At 36.8% G+C, this 25,165-nt stretch overlaps 1 protein-coding gene across 7 annotated transcripts in view; it reads right to left on the bottom strand.

Annotated features, from left to right (window-relative positions):
- The window catches only part of LOC131030865 (uncharacterized), a 90,188-nt gene that overhangs the window by 4,412 nt on the left and 60,611 nt on the right, over positions 1-25,165 (bottom strand). For all 7 annotated transcript variants that reach the window (XM_057961802.2, XM_057961809.2, XM_057961805.2 and 4 more), the window contains 5 exons: positions 8,977-9,099; positions 8,800-8,883; positions 8,515-8,699; positions 8,195-8,333; positions 8,038-8,097 (listed from right to left, as the gene is read on the bottom strand). In XM_057961802.2, the coding sequence (XP_057817785.2) occupies positions 8,038-8,097; positions 8,195-8,333; positions 8,515-8,699; positions 8,800-8,883; positions 8,977-9,099 (591 nt within the window). The remainder of the gene's footprint in view (positions 1-8,037; positions 8,098-8,194; positions 8,334-8,514; positions 8,700-8,799; positions 8,884-8,976; positions 9,100-25,165) is intronic.

Here is a 25,165-nt window from a genome sequence, read left to right as displayed (position 1 = left end):
AAACTTATTATAGAAGAGATCAGATTTTATAGCAAAAGGAGGGAGGAAATCCAATAATGAAAAGTGGAAGGAGATTGCTATGGAGAAAGCGTAATCTACATTGAAGAATTACGTGTTGAGATCTAACCCCTCCCTTAGGGAGTGATGAAGATCTATACTTGGAATGTTAGGGGCTTGAACACCCCTAACAAAAGACACCTAGCCAAAGCATCATTTGGAAAGACTTTTGGTTGACATTATAATTATTCAAGAAACAAAACTTAAATCTCTAAAGATGGATTATTTCCTTAACCATTGCAAAGGATGATTAAGTTTGGGAGTGGAGGTCATTAGTGTTGTTGGAGGTTTAAGTGTATTATTAAAGTAATATTGCAATATTGCTATAATGGTCATCTTAGTCATTTAGTTAGTATTTAGAAACTTTTGTTTATGTCTTTCATCTTTAGTTAGTTTTAGGAAGTTTCCTTTTTGTCTTCATGTTTCTATTTTCAATTGTTTCCGTTATGGAAAGATTGTCTTGTAATTTTCTATATAAGGAGTATTTATCTCCTTTATTAATTACAACGTCAAATAATCAATTATCATTTCATGGTATTAGAGCTTAGGCTCTTTTTTGGTGGTGGATTTTCTGATTTTATTTCTGTTTACTACTCGTGATGGCCGCGAGTAAATTTTTTGAACTAACAAAGAGGTTTTGTACGATTTTCTCCTCAAAAATCGTGGATGGGTTTTCTAATTTTTTCCACAAAATCAGAGGGTTTTGCACGATTTTCTCTTCAAAAATTGTGGTTTCTCTATTTGTTTTTTGCATGATATTTTCACACAAAAATCGTGGGTTCTTTCTCTATTGGAAGGGTTTCTAATTTTTTCCACAAAAAATCATGAATGGTGTTGCTGTTTTTTGGGTTTTCTGATTTTTTTCCAAAAAAAATCATGATGGGTTTTTTAAGCGAGTTTTGAGAAGGAAGCTGATCTTAATGTCTCTGAATAAACGGAGGGATGGCTTTCTTATCCAACATCATGTTGGAAGGATTGTGGTAGAAGGATTATGGTAAACTTGGTCATATTCACAAGTTCTCCAGAACTGGGCAGGGTCTCAAAAGTAGGCTGATGTCGTAGACTGTTTTAAGGAGAAGGGAGCAGTCTTCTATGCATTAGTGGTCAAATGCCTTGCAAGTTATGTCACATCTTTTGCAGGTTGGTTAGTAGGATGACCATTAAGGGAGGGTATTAAAGTAATATTGTAATATTGCTATAATGATCATGTTAGTCATTTAGTTAGTATTTAGAAACATCCGTTTATGTCTTTTGTCTTAAGTTAGTTTTAGGAAGTTTCCTTTTTGTCTTTCATGTTTCTATTTTCAATTTTTTCCGTTATGGAAAGATCGTCTTGTAATTTTCTATATAAGGAGTATTCCTTTTCTTAATTACAACGTTGAATAATCAATTATCATTTCAAGGTGTCGTGTGGAATTCTAGGTGCAATTCACTAGACATGATCAGCTCCTCCGTGAATTGGATGGTTCTAAAGGTAAAAAGTCTTTTTTCAAATTTATCTTTCCATAAATTTAATGTTTATGGTCCCTCAAAATCACTAGACAAATTGAAATTTTGGAATGAAATACTTCTCATTATTCTTTCATCTCCACTGGAGAAATCTATTTAGAGGGGCGATTTCAATGCAATATATTGTCTAGAAGGAATAAAAAGGGAGGCTTGTCCCACAACTCCCAATCATAGATAGACTTCTAGGGAGTTTCTTACAATGCAAATCTAATAGATGTTGTGCCCAAGAATGGAACCTTTATGTCGACAAGAAGGCAAGTGGGTTTCACAAACATAGCCAAGTGATTGGATCGCTTCTTATACTCAACTAATTGGCTTCAATACTCACAATTGTTGAAATCCATGATGTGCCCAATGTGTGGCTTGGACCATTTCCCAATGAGTTTTTTTATAATGGAAGATGGATCCTCTCACGAAAGTGAGCTTAAATTCGAACAAATATGGTTCAAAAGTGTGGACATACCATACCTATTGGTGGTCTAAAGCAAATATACAAAGGGAATCGAAAATATTTAGGTTCCCTAAGAGATTCTTTTACATAACAGGGAAACTTAAGGAATGGAATCAAAATTCTTTCAAAAAAATCTTTGGTGCATAATAGAGAATAGAAGCAAAGCTAGATATTTTTAATGAAAAAGTGATTCAAAATGATATGTATTAGGAGGATCTCTTAAAAGAAAAGGACATGTCAACATAGCACACCAAAATTTTGGCTCTGGAGAAGTACATTGGAAATCCAAATCAAGGGAAACCTGGTTAGTAAAGCAAAATCTGAAAACTAATTTATTCATATCATTGCCTAATTTAGGAGTTAGAATCAGACTTACATGGAGATGCATCCCTGGCCTTAACAGCTAGCATCCCTATTCCCCAATGTTTCGGGGACGGCAAGACACCACGGGACCATCCCCCTACCATCCCCAATTCCCAAGAAACGATCAAAACTTCCCCGAACCGTACAGGGATGCCTAGCTATCCTCGGGACGGCCAAGGACATCTGAGGGGACGACCAGGTGTCCCCCACAGCAATAGTATAACAGCAAAATTTTGCCCTATAAATGCATTTTTCTCATTATGCTTCATCTTTTCAATTATCCACAACCCCCTCTATTGTTGGGTTTTTCTCACACCTAACAACTTCTACAGCTTATCATTGTTGCCAAAACCATTAGGGTCTCCACACCCAAACCCCTATTATGGATCTCATGATTAATTTTATTGTTGTTTTATAGTTTACACTGTTGTTATATTGCTACTATGATGATATATATATATATCTTGGATGGGAATGCTTGTAATGTAGGAACCCTGCTGGTTCTAACTCTCCTGAAATACTATTGCTATTGTGTTTTTGGATTTTCAAGGTTTTTGAACAATTTTAAAGCATAAAATAACACGTGCCAGGCAAGAATTGCACATAAAACCAAATAGAACCAAAATCGAGAGCAACTACAACTGTATTACGAATAAGATACCTGCTACAATAAATCCTACTGCTAATTGCATACCCGTGGGTCCTTAGGCTTATTTTAAATGAAGAAATTTGGTGTTTGCCAGCCAAAACTGGGAAACTGACCAAAAAGGTTGTACAAGTCTGGGAAATGATTTCTCTGAGCTAGAAAGTAGGTAGAATATCTTGAAAGGACTAGGTGTTAGGAATTGTGCATTCAGAATGCACTTTGGGTAGGTGTTCCAGCCTCCCAAGCAAAACGCCTCTTTTCTGGAGCCCCACGTGCCAACCAAATTGGTACGGCCAGCAATGAATCCTATACGGCTGGTTATTGAACTGAAAGAATGCTACTAATGAGGCTTCTAAACTGTATTGCCTCCTTCCTTATTCCAAATCTGCAAATAACTAACACAAAAAACCTTTGATGAAGCACCTGAAAACTTTTGTGCGAAGCCCTCTCAGTTTGCAATAATTCAGCTGATCTTTCACAGCCTCAGAATCACAGATCCATGAAGAATGAACGTTCTTCAATAGCAAACCCTCTAAAACCCTTATCTCAGACAATCCACTGAGAAAATAACAAACAATGTCAAATAATCAATAATAATGAGTTTGAAGTGCCTTCAATTCCTTTATAACCCCCAAATGGCCAATTCTCAAAAAGTACGCCCAAATGCAAATTTAAATGTATTTAAATCACATAATAGTTCAAATTCATCTTGAACGTACCTTTTCATTAAAGTGATTCAAAATCACTTTTAATATTTAAAGTGACCTTTTAATTTTCTATAAAGTCACTTTATAATATTTAAGTGGCATATAATTTTAATAGTCACTTTATGACTTTATAAAATCCATATAAGTTAATTAAATAACTTAACCACTAAAATATTAATATCACCCTCAATATTCAGTCTTTTCACATGCCATCAGAAGCTGGGATCAACATTGAATAACCCCCATGTGTCCAGGTGCCCTGACTAAAAATAGCACAACTTCTAGATAGTAAGTCCCTCAACTAAGCCCATACACTGACTGCAAAGGCCCTGGAACTAAAACCAAGACTGAACTAAAGAAGTGGAACTGCCACTGAGACTCTCTATCCAAACATGTTAGCCTACAAGAGTCAAAATAATAGGCTAATCCCTCGAACTCTGATGCTCACGAAAATGTAGACATTACATGTAACCTGATGAAGATTGAGGACACTGAAAATGAAGCTGTCTTTTTTTTGAAAAACTTGCTTTTAGGGGATGGGCTTGTGGATCCTTGGAACATGAACAATTTGCTACAAAGCATTCCATCCATTATAACTAACGAGATGAATAAAGCACTTATGAAGCATTTCTTTGAGGAAGAGGTGCGATATGCAACTTTTCAATTGCACCATGATAAGGCCCCTAGTCTAGACAAGTTTCCAACATGCTTTTATCAAGTATGTTTGGAAATCATAGGCAAGGAGGTGTGGGAGGTTGTGGGGGATTCAAAATCTCAAAAAAAAGTCAAAGGCTTCAAGTTTAAACAATACCCACATTGTTCTTATCCCAAAAAAGATAGATTGTAATACTTTCATCAACTTCCAACCAATTTCATTGTGCAATATCATTTATAAGATAATCTCAAAGGTTATAACAAACAAGCTTAAAAAAATTCTCCCACGGCTGATTTCCTTTGAGCAAAGTGGTTTTACTCTATCTAGAACATCTCGGATGGTATAATTGTGGCTCGTGAAGCCAACCATTCCATTGTCAGCTCAAAGAAAAAAAGGATGGTGATCTAGTTAGACATTAGTAAGGTCTATAACAGAGTGAGTTGGTTGTTTTTAGTAAATCTTAGAGATTTGGCTATAGGAAAAAATTTCTCGATTGGATCTTTAGCTGCATTTCCTCTCCTAGGTTTTCAAGTTTGGTCTATGGCAATCCATGCAATTTTTTCTTCAATGCAAGGGGCATCAGGCAAGGTGATCCAATCTCCCCCTATTTGTTTGTCCTTATGGCAATGGCCCTAGGTAGAGCAATCAAGAGTAAAGTTGTTGAGTTGTGGTGTAAGGTTTAGGTAGCCTCAAGCTCGACGCCTCTCAAGCATCAACAACTCACAGATGATACCATGCTCTATGGGACTACTTGCTGGAATGAAGCCATAGTAATCAAAGAGACTCTCGATAGATATATAACCACTTCAGGGCAGTTCAACAAGAAAGATAATCGAAGATATTTTTTCACACAAAAAGAGCCACCCAAAGAAGAGTTGCAAAGTACTTAGGCTATACCACTGACAGTTTACCAAGCAATTACTTGGGCTTGCCTTTGTTCAAAGTAGTAATTAAACTTGGTTCATGGGATGACACAATTGAGGTCTGCAAGATTAATTCAAAATCTTGGAAGGGACATTGGTTAACTTTGGCAGGAAGAATATTAATGACCAATCCGTGTTAGCACCAATCCCAATTTATATGATTCCTCTAATATGTTGGGATGTGGCAAGGAGAAATAAATTAGAGGGTGGAGCAGGTATTAGAAAGACATTTGGAGTAAAACTAGTATGAAATATTTTTCAAAACCCCAACAACATGGTGTAAAATCCTTCAACAAAAATACCTAGACAACAATTATTAATAATGATAAAAGAGATCTTACAGTTTCAAACCCTCCAATGGGATCCCATATATCGAAAGTCACGATGAAAAGCAAACATATTATAACAAAACATTAAACCTAGACAATAGATGAAGGGAAATCTGTTATCTTTTGGGATGACTCCTAGAACGGTTATGCACCTTTGATGAGATTCCAAAGCTTGAAGGATGTAAGGAAATCATGATAGACATTTGGGGTGATAAAGTGGCAGATTATGCCATTGTGGTTGATACAAAATGGGTTTGGACAGATTTCCAAAGTACACCCTAATCCTGAATTGGCCAAGAAAAGGCTTGTAGAGAAGTTAGAGATAGAAGCATTATTTTTTTCCCCAAGGATGATGAGATGGGGCCTCCAATGGGAAATATTCAGTAAAAGTTGCTTATCACATTTAGTATGCATTGCAAAACCTCCCTTCCTAATCATTAGATTTATGTTGGGGGTCGTTTGTACTCCCAAAAGTTGGGTTTTTCACCTGGACAGCTACACATACATTTCTTACTGGCAAAAATGTTATATTCCATTGAGATATTTGGTCCTTTGAGATGCCCGATGTGTCTCAAAGAGGAAGAGATAGTTAAACATCTATTGGTCAGGTGTTCCTTTGCATAGAAGTGTTGAGAATGATTGTGTGATAAATCAGATTGGAAAGGAATTTTAATAGAAGATTAGTTGGATGTGTTCGACAGATGACCTCGGCTATACAGGGGTTCTATTTGCTTGGGATAATGGAGTGCAAGTACTTCAATGATAATTTGGCAGATTTGGAAAGAACATAATAGTCGGATTTTTAAATAAAAGCTTATTGATAAAAGTGGTTAAAAGAATGATAGAAATTGGAATTAGAGAGGTCCTAAATGCTTTTTAGGAGACTGAGAAGGAAGCTGTTCAGTCATTGGGACAATTAGGTAAGCAACGCTTGGAAGTTAAGGATTCTAGGGGCTCAATCTCCTCCTTGGACTGTTCATCTGAAAGAAGAAAGAAAAATGGAGTACCCCCATGAGAGGGAGATTGAAATTAATTGCAATGGGGCCTCCCGTGGTAATCCAAGGGCCTCTGGTGCTAGCTGCATTTTAAGAGACTATGTGGGCAGCCTCTTTTGGGCCCTTTCAAAAACATTCTCAAATGGAACCAATAACGAGGCATAGTTCACTGCTCCCTACAAAGGCCTCAACTTATGTGCTTTAAAAAACATTCAATCTCGACATTGAAGGGGATTCACAAATTTGCATTAATGTGGTAATAGCAAGGAAGCCTCAAAGTTGAAAGTTACAAAAATGAGCAGATTTGATATCACCATTAATTTACAAGCTCAAAAATAAAATTCAGTATTTCACAACCACAAAGAAGCTAATATGGGGGTGAATCTTCTATCAAAATGTGGTATTGATCGGCCAAATGATTTGATAGTCTCCAGTCAATGCGATTGTAGAACTAAACTAAATAAGATTTTAGCTTTGATCAAAACACGTGATCTTAATGCTCCCCCAACATAGGTGCTTTCCTGGTAGTAGCAATAGCTGTCTTCTGCATAGTTTTGGCTTTATTGAATCTCGATGGAGAGAACAATGAAGATTAAGGATCTTCAATGCACTCACTTGCAGGAGGACCTCTATTCACAATTAAGTGACGATATGCAGTCCCAGTCAGGAGGAATGTGCTGGTGGAAGGTCTTGTCTATGATAACAATAATTGTGATGAATTATACTGATATTTTGGGGAGGAAAATGATAGATAAGCTGGCAAGAAAAAATACTTGCAGAGTGACAGGCATAATACGCCATGGAAGCCATCTCTAATAAAGATCAAGCAACAGCTTTACATGTCGATGGGGTCATTGGAAGGCAGACAATAAGGAGATTTTGAAGTGCATGGAGTTGATTTCAAAAGGAATTTACAAATGCAACATGGACAAGTTCAAGAAGTTCATCTTCGAAAATCCATGCATCCTTTTTCCATAGCAACACGAATGTTTGGCAGAATTGAGGGATGGTCTAATATATCTGCAGTCCCATACAAACTGGTCATGGTGCTACCACCCTTTCTGGGATTATTTTATGTTTTTCCTTAATGATTTTCATGGATGGGAGCTCCCCCATCTGGCAGCATCTTGCAAAAAAAAAAGTTTCTAATCAACAATTAAATTGTAAACAGAACAATGATAATAATCTAAATTTGGAACCGCTATCCTGTGTTTTGAAGTTTAAAACAGCATGGATATAATCCAACTTGAACCCAACTACCATCTACAACTCCTGAGCCGGATTCAAATCTTTGCAAAAATATTTAACTTATCATGCAAAAATAAACAATATGCTAAGCCTCAACATCTAAAAGAATGTTTACATGCATAAAAATTAGAAACGATGATGGAAAGAGAAATACCTCCTTTTCCTTTTTCAAAACTTCTCGGATGGGGCAATATGCAGCTGTAATGCACAAGTTCTACAGCACAAACCATAGGAATTAGAAGACAACCTTGAAGCATACAGTTTAATAAGTTTTTAAAAACCATAAGTCAAAAACTATTTTTAAAAACTACCTTAAGGTCAGATCCAGAATATCCCTCGGTCATATTTGCAATGGCATCTAAATCCACATCTGGATCCAATTCTTCCTGTGAAAGTATTACCTTCAATATTTTTGCTCTGTTTGGTGCATCTGGAAAGTTTACCAATAACCTGAAAAGACAGTACAGCAAGAAACTTGGTAGAACTAAAAACCTAAATTCAGAGTACTGACCAATAGGGTGAATGAAAGCAAAAAGTTACATACAAGCAAGATATTGTCAATGGAACATATTGAATTCATCATATAAAACATCACTTCGGATTGTTATTTCACAGAAAATGAAATGCCTACCTCCGAGGCATTCTTCGAATGACAGCTTCATCAAGATCAAAAGGTCTGTTAGTGGCAGCAAGAACTAAGACTCTTTCTTTTTCTTTTGTGCATAAGCCATCCCAGTTGGCCATAAACTCATTCTTCATCTTACGCATAGCCTCATGTTCTCTAGGATTGTCCCTTCTCCCCAAAAGACTATCAACCTGCCAAGTGGCCACTTATAACTCAAAATGCAGACCAGATCATGTGAACAGAATAGGAGAAAAAAATAATTTAAGCAACTATTGAAGATCAAAAACTCACCTCATCAATAAATATCACACATGGAGAAATTTTACTTGCTAGTGAAAAGATAGCTTTAATATACTTTTCACTTTCACCAAACATCTGCAATAATAAAAAACTACGTGTCAAGCACCTGTTCAAAATAACGGTAGCCTCATAAAAAGCAAATCATTATTGATAATTTTGACAGTTTACCATTGATGTAATACTTGATATTGAAATATTTATAAAATTTGCACCAGCTTCTGTTGCAACAGCTTTGGCAAGCATTGTTTTCCCAGTCCCTGGAGGTCCAAAGAGCAAGATACCTTTGCAGGGCTGTAATAAAGCATGACATCAATTATTAGCATCGTACTTAAAACAGAAAGTTTACTTGAGCAAACTATTTAGCTGATATGCTCTTCATTGTTTTTAGATAAACAAGACTAATTTCATGCCATGCTTCCATTGTGAAAAGTCCATAGCAGCAAAAAAAGTTTGGGAAAAAAATTGGCAAACCAAAAGTATAAGAATTTTTGAAAATATTGGGAAAAAGTCAGATTTAAAAGAATGTAAAAAAATCATAGAAAAAGAGACAAAAACTACTTTTTGAAAAAATTTAAGGGCATTCCCATAGCATAGAAATATAGAGCAAATAAATAGAGAGTTTAACATGAATTGTAGAAAATAGATTTTTGTTGTTTTAATATCTAAGTTGCAGGGTTCGCCCCCTGGGCCCCTGATGCCGGTCCGTCTGTGGTCTGGACAGGGTCCGTGATCCTTAGGCATGGTTCATGCTAGGATGAACCCGGCCGGACCCAGGTCGAACCTGCAGATCTAGCGGCCCAAAAAGTGTTTTTTTTTGCAAAATTTAATTTTTTTTTCAAATCCGCCTCATAAAAAAACATAACCCTAAAAGTGAGTATTGAACATTGGCTTTGCTCATTTCTCCTCATCTGTGTTGCAAACAAGAGTTTTTTGCTAGCAGGTTGAAGAAAGGGTGAACAAAGTTTGGCTTCCAAAATCAAATAGGAGTTGAAGACTGATTTTTGAAGCTTCAACAAGTGTTGCAGCATCATTTCCACACATTTGCAAGCTCCCATTGGCTGAAAGAGGTAGGTTTTTGAACATTTTTTTCAACTGTTTTTGCTTCACAAATTGTCAAACATGAAACATTAATTGTTTTTCATCATTTTGTTTTTGTTTTGAACGTGTTCATATTATTTCTTATCATAGGAACTAGAATGGCATCTACCTCTTCCTCCATTGGCACAAATGAACAATCAATATCAAAACAAAGAAATGATCCAAATTTTGCCCTTTGGAAGTATATTGACATTATAAAACCGCTTCCAGGAGGTGGGGGATTCCATTGGAAATGCCAAGGATGTGGTATAGAATGTAAGAGTTCATATTATCAAGTGGTATGCCATTTGTGTGGAATACGAGGAAGAGGCATCAAAAAATACCCTAGAAAAGATAGTAAACCTATACCAGATGGAACGGTGATGAAATATATTAGGGACCATGAGGCAATAGAAGAAAGAGGAGCCCACAGATTGAATCAACCACACCAAAAAAAAACAAAGGGAATGCAAGCCCCATCTAATCCCAATGTTGTAGTAGAAAACCACCCCTTCTTTTCCACAGCTGAACCTCAAAGTGAAGCACCCTTGACACGCAAAAGAACAAAGGGGCCATTAGAAACCGCATTTCAAAATGAGTGTCAAGACATTGCTGACCAAGATGTAGCAAGGTGCATATATGCAAATGGGTTGGCTTTCAATGTTGTTCGCTCCCCATATTGGAAGCAAATGTTGAAAAGTGTTAATGAAGCTCCAAGAGGGTATAAGGGCCCAGGTTATGAGAAGTTGTTGAAGATGTAGATTCAGTCGAAATCCTAGATACCGACTTTGCAAATCAAATGTGTAAGTGGCCTATCGGCCTTACACATTTGATCAACCAATCAACCTTATTGCCTGTATCATGACTTTGTCATATCCTCAAATAAATAACCTATGACCAAGCCGACCGAGATCATCATTAGGAATAGATCATGGATCCTCTCCACATTGGACAGACGCTTCATGAAAATCGTGGACTTCCTTCACAACAGACAGCTCACATGTGTATCGTGGATCTCCTCCCATTGATCAAGGATAACTAATACTAATAAAGATAATTAGGGGAGCAATCTAATATTGAAAGAGTGTGTTGGTTCAAATGGTCACACCCCTAGTGGTAAGACGCCACCCTTTGGAATAGGCACAATGAAGAAATATAGTCGACATGGTCAAGGAGACGTGTTGCTTGGTGTAACCCACAAATGGGTACTAGTAGATCAATAGAAATGCAGATCGGATAATCTTCACAGTGAGTCACATTAGCGAAATCAATATTATCTCCAGCATTACCCTGCCATATCTATAGTTCGTGGATATTGTTCTTCATCAGCAATTTGTTCATTATCACATTCAGTTTGCATCAGATTTATCTAGAGGAATATATCAATTATATCCATATCTTATCGTATAGAGATTGAATTCATATTGCCAAGAAATTACAGTACAGTGTTGTAACTATTGGCTTTAGTTTTGAGCCTGATTGTAACCGAGATAATTCAATTGATAAGAAACTATATTGCTGGGTTTTTCACCTTCAGGTTGGAGGGTTTTCCCAAGGTATCCCGGTGTACTTGTACTATTGTGTTTGAATTATTATCTGCCTAATCTGATCACCAAATTTAACATGGTATCAGAGCCAGGTCCAAGCTAGGAGCCCCAAGCACATGAGAGGTGTGGCTTAAGGGGGGGTGTTGGTGTTGGAAATAAGCCACACCCAAACCGACGATGGACTGGTCCAAGAGGGGCTAGTAGCTCAGTGGTAGAGCACTCCAGCAGCGTACGGAAGGTCCTAGGTTTGAGTCCTAGTTGGTCCATGTCTCAACAGAAGGTACGTGGAACCTTATTAGAAAAAGAGAGGTGAAGGGGGTTGAAGATGCATTGAAACCCATAAGGGATTCATGGGTTGAGAGAGGTGTATCGATTGTTTCAGATGGGTGGAAAGATTCTAAAAATCGTCCCTTGATCAATGTCATAGTGATGTCCCCTAAAGGGGCAATGTTTTTTAAAGTTGTGGATTGTGAGGGCCAAGTATAAGATGGCCAATTTATTGCAGAAATTCTCATCTCCGCCATTGAGTCAGTGGGACCCCGCAATGTTGTCCAAGTCATAACGGACAATGCAAAAAATTGTTGAGCTGTTGGTTTGTTGGTTGAAGAATGCTATCATCACATCTTTTGGACACCTTGTGTGGTACATTCACTCAATCTTATGCTACAAAAGATTGGGAATAAAATTAAATGGATCAAAGATGTGTATGCAGAGGTTGAGGACATCCAAATGTTCATCACAAACCACCACATGTCTCAAGGGATTTTTAGAACCTTTTCGAATTTGGAGCTATTGAATGTTATTTTTAGTACTTTCAGATTGAATAAAACTCAGAAAATTAGAAAAAGGTTAATTAACTTATTGTTTTCCAGACTTAAGCATAATAAAGGAAATGAAATGCAAAAGACAAAACACAATTACCCTGGGAAAACCTCCTAGGACCAAAAAAACCAGCCAAAGGATCCTCGGATCTGATTATGATTTTGAATTCAACTGAACATTACATATGATCTCCAGCCTCTTATGAAGTTCACTGTATGGTCTCCAGCTTCTTATGAAGTTTGCTGCCCTTAATTTGGGATCTGCAGGTGTCTAATGGAGTTCGTTGTCTCCTATTGATGATCTGAAGTTCACTGCCTTCAACTAGGGATCTGCAGATGTCTGATGGAGTTCGCTGTCTCCTATTGAGGATCTGCTGCTAACTAATGGAGTTCGTTGTCTACTGTTGAGGATCTGCTGCTAACTAATGGAGTTCGCTGTTTGCCAGATGCCTTTAATATAAAGTTCGCTTTTCACTAAATAAAATTTTCATCTGCCTGAGTTGGAATGATGATAATGAGAAGCAAGAGTCACATTTATAGGAGACTTATTTCCTCTTAACATGTCGGCCTTCATGTATTAACATTATTAATTATATTAATTATATTAATTCCTTTTAATTGAATTGAATAAGGTCGGCCCTATCAAGGAGGCGTGATATGTTTAAGTGTAGCATGGGAGCCTTTTTAGGTGGGAGCCGAGGAGTATTGGGCCTGGCCCTATATGATGGAGGCGGATTCCAATGTTGGAATCCGCTAGCCCTAATTACAAACAATATTGAAAGTAAGTGAAATAGTAATTTAATTTTAAATTTTCTGATTTTTTAAATTTTCAACGTTCATGATATCATTGTGTAGGCTATAATGTGTATTCTTCCTTAAAGTTTGGCTTATTTTTTTGGCATTAATTTGTGTTATAGGTTGTTGAGACTCGTTTTGCATCAAACACAATCGTCTTGAGACAACTTTGTTGTTTGTAACTAGGTAAGATGGGTTCGGATTGCCTTAAGGCAACATCCGAGCCCATGTAGGACTGGGTCCTATCCTAAAGGGGTAACGTGCCCCCAAGTTGAGCCTAGCCCTATACCTACACGCCACAATAAATAAATTGGCGCCAAAAGGAGGAAGGCCGACTTGGAGTTAATAAAGGTTAAGGACTCATATAAATTAAGTGAACTTGCAAATACAATTCAATCATCCATGAGATCAGCAAATTAGCTCTGCAAACAAGAGGTGCGAAATCACCAAAGAAGATTGTGGGAACTTGTCCAAGGATTGGGTGAACTTTTCAAGAGGATATAGGGCATTTTGGTGCAGACTTGAAGCATGCAAAAAGGGCAGATCTGATACATAAAGATCAGATTCAAAAAGCAAGCTAAGTATTGTATTTGTGCAATAAGAGTGAATACATAATCTGACCTGTGGGTCTTCAATGCTGGGTTTTTCCTCCTTGGAGGTTTTCCCAGGGTATTTGTGTTTGTCTCTTGATTCCTTGTTTCATTCTTGAATCTACTTGATTATAGTTTACTAAATTACAAATCTGATTAATAAACTAGGGCATGATTAAATATTACAAATCTGATTACTGATCTAGGGTACGAATTTAACATGGTATCAAAGCTAAGTTTATACTAACCCTCAGATTTCATTGCAATTGATTTGCACGAAATATTATTCTCAATATTTGGCATCGAAGGTCATGATTTTGCACAACGTGAACAAGGAGTATTAACATTATCGACTATTCATGTGTGTTGAAGCGCTCATAGTTTATCTGTTCGTGGGTTCTCTTGAAGTCGTCAATTCCTTGATTGGCACGGTTGCTTCATGGTCGCAGCGGTTACAAGATATCTAAATCTTTCAGTCCAGCAGCAGCGAGAGTGAGATACCAGTGTGTTATTTGTAGCTACTTATATGTGCCTGGCGCCTCACAACGCAGGCACTAATTGATTACCTCATTTGAACCTGGCAGCGGTAACATTCCATTCAGGTGTTCATCGATTCCTTTCTTGAGCATCACTGCGGTGGGAAGATAAAGGGGCAAAATATATTATTGGCATGCTTCATATCGGGTTATTAGGCTGGGAAAACCTGAGTAATTAAAATTCTGGTTGCCATTTCCAGTAATACTTTCCTTCTGTTACATACCTTATTTTCAGATCTCTGGAATGCAAAGTGTATACTGTGGAGTTATTACCTTATTCAGACTTTCAGAGTTGTTGATTTTCAGAATTGGTCTAAATCCTAGATTGGTATATATTTCATGATTCTTAACCCTTGATGTGATCCGATCCAATTTTAATAATGATTGAATCTTTGATGGTATGGTAGATTTATTAGACATGCAACCACTATTTTGTATTGCTAACAAAATCAGTTGTATTCCCACCAATCTACAAACCCTAGCTGACTGTGCTAAGGCACATCAAGAGGAGATTGCGAAAAATGGCTTTTGAAGATAGGCTGCAAAGATAGTTTCTTTTGGGGAAGCTTTCGGTTCCAGTGTCAATGTTATCTAAACATCAACAGGTGTATTTTTCTTAATTCTTTATTCTTGTTGAATAACTTTGTCAATTTGTTTATATGGGGCTTCTTTATCAAGATGTAATAATAAGGGTTTCATTATCAATATTTGCTTCTTATGGGTTTGTGCTTACTTAGTTTTGTAAAACCCCTATTGGGTTGTGTGAAAGGAAAATGATATTCTCTTTGAATTAACCCGTGTTGGGCCAATCATGTTTTGAGGTTCCCTGTGATAGGTGTTTATCCTTGTAGGTCTACAAGCAAGTTTGTGCTTGTGTTATCCCGAGTTACCATCCTTATATCATCCCTGTTGCATTCGAGCTCATGTCATTAAATGTTGTGACAAATGCAGTTTTATTATGTGTCAGTCATCTATTAAAATAACTACATGACAGGTTGCTTTCAATTAATTGGTTATGATGATGCTCCTTCTTACATAGTAGAAGTTAGAATGTATTGTTGTAAATAGCATATGTAGGAAGAGTGAAAGATGAACAAGTCAGTGATTGGCATTGAGATCTCTTCAAGCTGAGGTAAGCATTTTACTCATTAATTTCTTCTACTTCCACCAAAGCTGAATATAATTAGGATCTTGTTCAGCAAAGTATGAAGATTCTGTTCAAATTGATATTTATCAATCATATGTATGTAGTCAGACTATATCTTGTGATTGGGTTTCTAAGAAATCTCAATTTCAGTTGTTCAATTTGAAAGATGATTTGGCTTATGTATTTTGCTTGCTTAAATCTTATCCTTTCAGGCATGGTTGTATCTCAGCCTCTCGAGGTTAAAGATGAAGGTTTTCTGAAAATTCACCTTGCAGAAGGTGAAAGTAAGAGAAAAGCAAGTAGTCTTCAGTGTTATATGATTTTTGGTTCCCTTATTGATTCTTATTTGATTAAGGATTAAGAGGGAGCCCTATCTTCAATAAAGACTTAGTATTAAAGATCATTTGTTAAGTCTAGGATATTTTGGTTTTTGATGTGATGATTTAACTCTATTCTCATCATTGGAATATAAGGAATAATTAGCGCAAGGATCTAGGATTAGAAATATGTCAAGGATCCAACCAAATTATTCCAAGTCAAGTATACTTTTGATATTTAGAATAAAGGATTGTAAACCTTTATAAAAACTAACATAAAGCTTGAGGATGTCTGTAGCAAAGTCTGATTTTGCAGATCCATCTGAAGACAAGCAGCTGATTGGTGGATGTCTCAGCTAATTCATGATCAAAGTTGAAGCATGTTGTTGCTGCCAAGCATATCTTGTTGCATTTTGAAATCTCAAATGATTGTGAACAGAAGACTGTAATCACCTCAGAAGGCTAACTCAGATTCTGAAGTGTCTCAAATAAGGGAAGTCACTTCAAACTCTTGTTGTAACTTGGATACCCTATGATCTCTTAGGACTACAGCAAACAGTCCTCAGTGACATTGAGTACTGGTGAAGCTGAATTCATTGGAGCATGAACTGTATCAAGGAAATTGTGTGGTTTTTCAAATTCTTGTTGAATGGTTTCTTATAATTATTTATTATCAGAGTCGTATAGAGATACCTGAAAATTCAGTGTCTTATGGCAGGATAATCTTGTGTTGCAAATGTTCTCACCAAGTCTTTTGAAGCTTGAGTAATTCAGAGGATAGACCTGGAGTTGTGGAGATCACCGCCTTGATTGAGAAGGAGTCTCAACCTCAGTGATACATTGTGCTTCATCAACCACCCTTTGCGGGTAATGTAAGGTGGTAGTGTAATCTTCTCAGGGAGAAGAGTAATTGTTACCATCCTCTGCGGGCAATGTAAGATGGAATTTCATCCTATGCTTGTGTGCTGGATGGACAGTGTACTAGATAGAAGATTATGTTTATTCATTCCTTGCTTGTGTGCAAAATGGAGGACCATGGTTTATGTAACTTCATTCTGTGCTTGTGAGCAAGATGAAAGATTATGATTTTCTGATGTTACATTCTTCTCTGGGAGAAGATTAAGGAGAATACTCGTGTGCAAATAAAGTTGGTGCTGCAATCTTCTCTGAGAGAAGATTGAAATGGAAGCTCTTCATCATTCTTAGCAGGCAATGAATGGTGTATATGCATGATAGATATGATGGAAAGAGTCCATGATGTGCATATATATACTTGTGTTTGTATTCATGTCTTGCAGATGTACATGATAAAGTTCTAGATTCATCCTCTACAGGCAAGGCAAGATGAATATTATAAAAAGGATCCATGATGAGTTACCATTATGTGATTTGGTTACCTATTACTTATGGTTACTGGCTACTTGTTGTGTTCCTCTCTAAGGAGTGCTGGCTGAGTTCAGATTACAGATTGCACAATGAATGTAGTACTTCGGGTATCTGCTTCAACTTGAGCTCTGCAGTGATCTCTTGGGCATGTAGAAAGCAATCTTCTGTAGCATTGAGCACTGCAGAAACTGAGTACATTGCAGCATCTGTTGCATCCAGAGAAGCAGTGTGGCTTCACAAACTCCTTGTTGGATTATTTGGTCACGCTAGTGGTCCTACCACCATTCATTGTGATAATCAAAGTTGTATTCAAAAAAAAAAAAAAAAGGTCAGTAAATCCTGTGTTCCATGACCGGTCCAAACATGTGGAAACGCACTATCACTTCATTCGGGATATGGTGCAAAGAGGCGGCATTCAACTAAAGTACATTAGCACAGATGATCAGGTTGCGGACATTCTTACCAAACCCTTATCCAGGGTGAAGTTTGAATACTTCAGAGACAGACTTGGTATTGTGGAAAATGAAACCCTGATTGAGAGGGAGCTCCAATCTCAGTGACTCTATCTATTGTGCTTTGATCATTATTTGTTTGTGTGCAAGAATAAAAAGTATCCAATCTATGCTTGTGTGCTAGATGGAAAATTGTAAAGACCCACTTGTATTACACCTTCTATGCTTGTGTGTGTTGTGACGTTTTCACACATCGCCCCATTGCAAATGGGGACCCATGTTTTTTTGCTCGTTTTCGCTTTGCTTTTTAGGGTTTTGGTTTGAATCCAGTCGGTTTTGGGAGCTTTTTGAATTTCCTTTTCTAGAATGCAAATTTTGAATGAAATAAATTCGCCAGAATGGTCTATTTTCAATTGGAATTTTGAATGCAGAGCTTAAATTTGTCTAAGTGTTGAAGATGAAATGTGAATTTTTGTCCAATTGAATATTTTTGACCAAATTTTGACATTTTTGATTTTTGATCCTAGGCATCTCAAATGATTTGTTTTCGCCTTGTGAAGTGTTAAAATGTGTAAAATCATGTTATTTTGGCCTGTAGGAGCAAAATCACTCCTGTCCCTCAGTGAAGGACGGGAGCTCGTTTTCAAATATTTTACTATTCCTGCAGGGTCAAGATGAATTACGAATTGGAAGTGATGGAGAAAGGCGAGATCTTTCCATTGAATATAAATTGAAGATTTTCATGAGCACAAAAATGCCTCCAGGGGAAAAATCGCTCCTGTCCCTCAGTGAAGGACCGGAGCTACAAATCCAATTTTGCTTTGTCCTTGCAAGATTTTAACGTCTTGACGATATGAAAAGGTCCAAAGAGGTGCATTTTATCAAATGAATATAACTTGAAGTGCTGTCGGGGAGATCAACAGGGTAGCAGGTCCGGCTTGAGTAAGGTCCTGATCCTGAAATTTGGCTAAGTCTGGAATGCCCTGATCCTGAATTTGACTAAGTCTGGAAACTGAAAAAACCTCCAAAAATTAGATTTTGCAATATAACTCCTGGAGGTCTGAAACCACTCTCAAACATCCTGAAAGTATATATGGAATATAACTTAAAGTATAAGAAAGAAGAAACATAGAAGGAAATGTCACTTATACTCCAAGAGGGTCGAAAGGACATCATTTCACGTAATGAAGATGATTACAAGTTGGTAAAAACAAGAACAAGCACATAATGATGAACTTCGCTCCTGTCCCTGAGGAAGGGACCAGAGCGATATTAGGTATATTGATCAACTCATGCAAGAATCACGTAAGGTCAAGGTTTTGCAAGGTCTTAGAGGGTCCATGGAGTCTTTTGAAGGTGATACACGAAGATTTCAAACGTAAAATGATCATCAAGTTGAACATAGAGACCATATCGCTCCTGTCCCTCTCCAAGGGACAAGGGCGATGATCCCTTTAAACGTCCAAACACCTCATGCAAACAAATGGAACAAGCGCAAAAGGAACGAACAAGGATGTTACTCACTTTACAATGAAAGAATGAGGTCGAAGATGCATAGTGAACGTGAAAATATGAAGATCGCTCCTGTCCTTTGGACAAGGACCAGGGCGATGAACACTCAAAGGCACTTAAGCACACATGCAAAGCAATCAAATTCGAAGAGCCTAACAAAATGATCAATTTTTGAACGTGGAGATGAAGGAGTTGAACGTTGAAGTTGCAAGAATTATGACAAAATCATGGATCGCTCCTGTCCCTCTCCAAGGGACCAGGGCGATGAGGTACGTCCACTTCATTTTCATATTTTTGGTGCCAAATAAACATTTCAAATTTTCCTTAAATGCCAAAATCGATAAATTTTGAAAATCCTATTAAATTAGTATTTAATATAGCATTGATCATTTATTAATTATTTTGCCTTTATTAAAAATCGAAATTTTACAAATTAAAAAATATTGGCAAATAATTAATTAAGTTTTTTTTATAAAAATTGAGTGGAGCGCTTGATATTTATTTGTTTATTTTACCAAAAGTCGGCCTTTTACTTTATTTTAAATTCGCTTTTAATTACAAAGTCGGCCTAGTAGTAATTAAGGTGTGAGCGCTATAAAGGGAGGGTGAAAGATTTCATTTTTACATCACCTTTTTATCATTCAAATGCGATCAAAGGGAGAAGTGCGAAGTTGTATTCAAAGGGGCGAATTTTATTTCAAAGCAAGGTGGTGCGAATTTGAAGTTTCCATTTGAGCGAAGTTGCCAAGGACGTCAAAGACATATCAAAGATGGCGAAATTGCTAACTTGAAGAGGAAATCACGTCCACGACTTGAAGGGTGGCGAAGTTGATAAGAGGAACGTTCTTTTGAAGATCACATCAAGACTATCGAATTTCAAATTTTGCCTGGGCGAATTCCTTTATTTTGCATTTTAGAGTTAAGCTCTCAAAGAGGTATGGCGATATGGATTTTTTGTTTTGATTTTGAATTGTTCATCGTCATTGCCTTAATTTTGAGTTTTGAAATTTTGTTTTGCCTTAGCTCAATCGTTTTTTTTAGGAAATGATTAATAAAGGACTTATCATTAAGTTTCCTAAAAAAATTGCTCTCTAATTTATGTTATGTATTGCAAAATCATGGTACTAATTTTGAAATGATTGTGTAGGCATCAAATGGAGATCTCTTCAAGGAAAATCAAGCCGGATCAAGGACGGTCCTCGCCGGGACGGTCTTAGCCAGGACATGGGCGACCTCTTTCAATCCAGCGTTCCAGGGCGAGGTACATCATCTTCCTGCACATCAAGGACGCAAGGAGTTAGAACAAGGGCTCGTTGAAGAAGCAAAATAGATCCAAAGGAATTAATTAAAGCAAGCTTCTCAACAACATCAAGTTGAATATCTACCAAGTTCCAAGTGTCAAATGAGGTGGCGTCCTAGTCATCATTTCTCCAGTCAGTGTGTTCCACCTCAGCATGTCCAGATTCAATGTACTTAACTCATGGAAGGTGGCACAAACTCCGATGTACCTACCCTGGCTATCCATTGGTCGATTTTTCTAGAAGGGACATGTGTCCAAGCAATACAATTTTATCATTAGTCAAACATTAAATGTTATGTAATGGTTGTAACAAACCCTAATTAGGGTTTTTCATTGTTGAATCTTGGCCATTGATCTTGAATTGATCTAAGCCATCAAATTGTATTGTGGGCACTATATAAGCCCAAACATTTCATTTGTAAAATATAATTTAGAATTAGAGAGAGATATTATAGAAATAGTTGAAAGTAGTTAGTAGTTAGAGAGTAGAATAGGAGGACAAGGCAAGAAATTGTTGCCATTGATTGTAAACAAACTCCATTTTCATTGAAGTAATGGTGAAATATGTCGTTTTCTTGCAATTTGCATGGTTTCTTGTTGAGTCTTCAATCTTAGATGGTAGATGATTAAATGAATGGAGGTTTTGTGATTGATTGATGGTGGAATTCGTACATCCATACTACTAGCAGTTTGTTGATTGCAAACTTGCCTTGTGTAGTCGACTGGAATCGTTCAGCTTAAGCTCAATTTCAATTTGTCGCCTCTTCATTGATATGCATCAACTTGGATGGTATCTATGCCTGCGGTGATGATTTGAACATCATAAAGCTTCCCTAGAAGATCGCACTAGCCTTGTGTAGATGTTCCATTGATGTCAAAACAAGACCTAGTTGGAGTTTCATCAAAAAATCAAATCATTGCTCCTACATTCTTAGTATTAGGATTAGATCCTCTCTTTGCCCTTATCCTTTTTCCATTTCTTCAAATCTAAGTTAGTCAGAATCCGTGTTCCAGCAATAATCAAAGCAGATCAGACGTTCAATGTAAGTCCCCTTGTGATCCCAGCAAATCACATCATACCACTGGAGCTTGTCCACATGTGGAGACCCCACTAAAAGAACCTTGGAGTCTACCTAACTGATCCTTTACGCGAATCTTCAGCAGTTAGAGACTATTTTCTCAAGAGAGGATAAGATGCCTTTAGGTATTTTATTCTGTGTATGATTGTGTACAAAATACACGTCAACAGTGTGCTAGATGGAAAATTGTAAAGACCCACTTGTATTACACCTTCTATGCTTGTGTGCTAGAACCATCCTATGCTTGTGTGCTAGGTGGGAGATGTAATTCTATGCTTGTGTGCTAGATCCATTCTATGCTTGTGTGCTAGATGGAACTCTAAAGGTTCAGATTATGTATTCTCTTCTTCCCTAGTTAAGAGGGAGTGTTGTTTGTAACTAGGTAAGATGGGTTCGGATTGCCTTAAAGCAACATCCGAACCCATATAGGACTAGGTCCTATCCTAAAGGGGTAACGTGCCCCCAAGTTGAGCCCAGCCCTATACCTACACGCCACCCTAAAACACTCCACGCCACAATAAATAAATTGGCGCCAAAAGGAGGAAGGCCGACTTGGAGTTAATAAAGGTTAAGGACTCATATAAATTAAGTGAACTTGCAAATACAATTCAATCATCCATGAGATCAGCAAATTAGCTCTGCAAACAAGAGGTGCGAAATCACCAAAGAAGATTGTGCGAACTTGTCCAAGGATTAGGTGAACTTTTCAAGAGGATATAGGGCATTTTGGTGCAGACTTGAAGTATGTAAAAAGGGCAGATCTGATACATAAAGATCAGATTCAAAAAGCAAGCTAAGTATTGTATTTGTGCAATAAGAGTGAATACATAATCTGACCTGTGGGTCTTCAATGCTGGGTTTTTCCTCCTTGGAGGTTTTCTCAGGGTATTTGTGTTTGTCTCTTGATTCCTTGTTTCATTCTTGAATCTACTTGATTATAGTTTACTAAATTACAAATCTGACTAATAAACTAGGGCATGATTAAATATTACAAATCTGATTACTGATCTAGGGCACAAATTTAACAAACTTGTGAAAGTTAGAATGGCACTTTTCAATATGGTGACCAGCCCAAATTGGACTATATGGAAGCAGAGCAGCAATGAAAGGGCAGCAAAAATTAGGTGATGGATATTGAATGAGTCATGGTGAGATCTTGTGACATATCTCCTTAGTTTCACTGAGCCCATCTTGAGCATGATTATCTATACTGTTGAAATAGATAGCATCGGTCGGATAAACCAAATGTCTAATTGGCCTTACGGCCTTAGAAATTTGTCTTGTATTTGTCCGTATATCTATCCTTATTATTCTGATCACATAGAGATATATATTTATGTAATCATTTATGTATTGATTAATAATATTATGATTAATATTGTAATCAATATTATAAATAATTAGTAACAACCTTGTGTTACTAATTATTCATAATATTAATTATATTAATTCATTAATTGACATTATCGATTCATTGCAAATGATAGCATATCACTATCGGTTTGGTTAACCGATTATATTTCTTGAAGAGCCGACGATATTATCGTGGGTTATGCTTTAGTTAAAGGATGCCGACGTGACTTCGCATAGGAGTCACGACTCCTTGAGGAATCATGTCGGTTCCACAAGGAGTCGTGACGACTTCTTGGACCAGCATTGCTTTATATACCTTGCTGTCGATGAAAGCTAAGGTGATAAGAAATAAGAAGTTCGAATAGCAGTCCATCAATAAATCTAGAAGTCAATCATATTCAGCATTCGTGAATATATCAGTTCGTAGATATTAATATATCAGTTCGTGGAAATTAATATAGCAATCACCGATTATATAAGATCATAGCTATATATCAACCCAGTTTATTTAAATGCATACAGCCATAGTACAAACCTAACATACACCAGTCGGTCAATTATATTTTGCAGAAGTTAATACAAAACAAGAAGTCGATCGTTTCCTCTAGTCATGAACATAGAGGGATAGCAATTCATTACGGAATTTATAGAAACCAAGTTGGTGGCATATACACACAATGGTTCGATAGGGAATTAATACACAACAATATGTGTATATTGTAGTCTGGAATTCCCACGATCTTGAAGAACAATATATTAGAACATTGATAATATACATACAGTAACACAACACATGAGCACTGGTTGCAGATCATATCTGTATATACACAGTTCGTATAGAAAACTATAAGCAATAAAAGGTGGATACATGTACAGCAGTCTTTCACATATACACTTTCAGTTTGTGATATTCACTTACAGTGAATTTGATATTCACTCTAAAGATTAGATCTTCATTATATCTAATTTGAATTAACATCGAACTGAGAGTAAAAGTAAAATTAAATTCAATTACCTGTCTATTATAATCTGATCATAATTCAACATATACCAACATGGATAGGCCTTGCATTGGTGAGATTTATGATGGCATTGACTCAATGCTTGAAAAAATGAAATCTACTAACAAATGCAAGAGAGCAAGACCCCGAGAGAAATTCTTAAAACAAGTGGAAGCAATTGTTGTAGAAAGGTGGAATAAGATGACAACACATTTGCATCTTCTTGCCTATGCCTTGACACCAAAGTACTATAGCAATCAATTTCTCGATGGCTTCCATCGTGGAAAGATTTAGAAGTGTCAAATGGGTACAAGGCAGCATTCCTTGGACTCTATCCTGATGATGATATGAGAGATATTATTACAAATGAGTTCATAGAATTTGCAAATTAAAATGGTCTAAGTGTTGATGCTCTTCGTCATAGATCCATGAAGGATGCTCATAGTTGGTGGTACATCCATGGCACATGCTTCCAAAACCTACAACCCCTCGCTGTCAAATTTTTATGACAAGTAAGTTTAATTAATTAAAATTTATCACAAGTTGTAACTTTTATTTATAATTTACTCTGTCTTCATAGGTTGCTAGTAATTTTTAATTTTATAAATTTGTAACTTTAATTGTTTACTTTGTCTTCATAGGTTACTAGTTCATCTGCTTCAAAAAGAAATTGGAGCACATACTCTTTCATCCACTCAGTAAAGCGCAATAGATTGCAATCAAAAAGAGTAGAGAATTTAGCATATGTGCATTCCAACCTACATCTTCTTTCACACAAGCAATGTGACTATAACCAAGGGGAAACGAAGATGTGGGATATAGAGCCAAAGCATACTGATTTGGATGCTTTCGCTTCTCAGCTTGTTGCATTAACACTTGATGACTCGGATAGCGAGCAAACTTATAGTGCAGGTGGCATTGGCATTGGTTCATCTAAAGTCAATGTCAATGATGAGGAGGCAAAGGAGGAGGAGGAGAATGAGGATGATGAATTAGAGAATCCATTTGATGATTAAACTTTAAATTGTTGGAAGTCCAAACAATGATACTTGAATGTTTTGTCATTTTGATATTAAACTTGATGTATATGATGCTATTATGGTATGATCATGATGCTATGATTGCATGTTTATGTTGGTTTTGTTGTATATATGATGCCATGTGACATGCTAATCTTAACTCATGCTTATAGGCTGCATATATATATATATATAATTTACATGTTTTTGTAATAACGAACCCAAACCCCTTTTTAAAATTTTGGCATACCGGCGTACCGGTTCTTTGAACCCGAACCGGCAACTTAATGTTTATATTCATATCATTGATCTTCTGAACTCTTTTGTGTACAAAAAGGTGAAACATAGACAAATGTTTACTTAACTTTTTAAGAGGGCAGTCACCAAATAGTTGTCTAAGCCTGAGATAAATTATTAGCCAAGTC

Source organism: Cryptomeria japonica, chromosome 10 (genome assembly GCF_030272615.1).
Source record: "Cryptomeria japonica chromosome 10, Sugi_1.0, whole genome shotgun sequence".
Taxonomy (NCBI): domain Eukaryota; kingdom Viridiplantae; phylum Streptophyta; class Pinopsida; order Cupressales; family Cupressaceae; genus Cryptomeria; species Cryptomeria japonica.
Note: the sequence above shows the minus strand (reverse complement) of the source record. Positions and strands in the feature narration are given on the sequence as shown.